Raw genomic sequence first — 1,359 nt, forward strand, 5'->3', positions numbered from 1 at the left:
GTAACCCGTGTACAGTATACGGACTGTGCCACATGGACAAATAGTAATAAAATAATAATAATGCGGAAGCAAAAATACGAAATCCAAAAACATTTTAAATAAACCAGAGTTTTTTTTAGTTTTACAAAAGTATATATATATATATTATGCTGAATTCCATATTTTTATAATTTATTCGGTTTCAAAATTTAGTTTTCGTTAAAAAAATGTTAATTTTTAATAAAGTATTTTCTATTCTATTTTTAATTTTTATTAATTAAATTTTATAAAAAAATATAAATAATTAATTTTTATATTAAATTCGATTTAAATACGATTTTTTATTCGCTTCAATTTTATAAACGAACCAAAACGTAGATTCCATCATACATAATTAAAAAAGCAAAACAAGATGCAAAACAAAATAATCATCCTTGCATGGTGCAACGGCTTTTATATTATTAAAACCAATGCACACACATTATCAATTTATTGTTACAGACAATATTATAGGTTCTTTTATCGTAAACTAATCAAGTTGGGCCACGAAAATTTTAATATATGATTGGCCGGAGTCGTTATGTTGTCTTCTATGATGTATATATAACCAATTAATTTGCTTAATTAATTATCTTCCTTTTTATAAAATAATAAAAAAATCCATTATGTTATTATTATAGGACGAAAACATGTAAATATATAACAGTGTCCAAAACGGGGCGCTTTGCTACTGCCGCGTGCGCTTTCTTCCTCTCTCTTTATATTCCCTCTCTTGTTAGCATTCTCTGTAATCTCTCTCTCTCTCTATAGTTTTTTTTTTGGTGAATCTCTCTCTCAAAAGCTTGTGCTTGAATTTGAATATTTCTTCGAAATTAATCTGTTTCTTCGTCTGATCATCTCCAGAGATTGGAATCGAGGTTCGTAAACGAATACTAGAGAGATCTGAATTCAGCTACCAATGGCGTCTCTGGTCTCGAATCACGAACGGTCGAGAAATTCAAACCTTAGCTCTACAGATCACTCAAGGAAGAAGAAGAAGAAACCGTCTACGACGGAGTCTCGGAGAAGCGCGGTAGCAGTGTCCGCCGCCGGAGACGGTGAAAGCCACGCGAGATGGAGATCGGAGAAGCAACAGCGGATCTACTCTGCGAAACTGTTCCAGGCGGTGCGACATGTCCGTCTCAACTCCTCCTCCGCCACTGCTGTAACTCCGACGGCGACGACTCGGGGAAAGGCAGTCCGAGAAGCGGCCGATCGCGCTCTCGCCGTCGCTGCACGTGGAAGGACAATCTGGAGCCGAGCGATTTTGGCAAACCGGATCAAGCTGAAGTTCCGGAAACAGAAACGGCCGAGACCAGCGGCGGGTGCCGCCCCCCCCCC

At 37.4% G+C, this 1,359-nt stretch overlaps 1 protein-coding gene across 1 annotated transcript in view; it reads left to right on the top strand.

The window, feature by feature from the left end:
* Window positions 1-753: 753 nt before the first annotated feature.
* LOC104802707 (transcription factor bHLH148-like) overlaps window positions 754-1,359 on the top strand; it is a 1,272-nt gene continuing 666 nt past the window's right edge. The window contains exon 1 of the mRNA XM_010526435.2: window positions 754-1,346. Coding sequence (XP_010524737.1) covers window positions 938-1,346 — 409 coding nt within the window. The 5' untranslated portion in view covers window positions 754-937. The remainder of the gene's footprint in view (window positions 1,347-1,359) is intronic.

The sequence above is a fragment of the Tarenaya hassleriana genome, unplaced genomic scaffold (genome assembly GCF_000463585.1).
Source record: "Tarenaya hassleriana unplaced genomic scaffold, ASM46358v1 Cleome8, whole genome shotgun sequence".
In the NCBI taxonomy this organism is placed as follows: domain Eukaryota; kingdom Viridiplantae; phylum Streptophyta; class Magnoliopsida; order Brassicales; family Cleomaceae; genus Tarenaya; species Tarenaya hassleriana.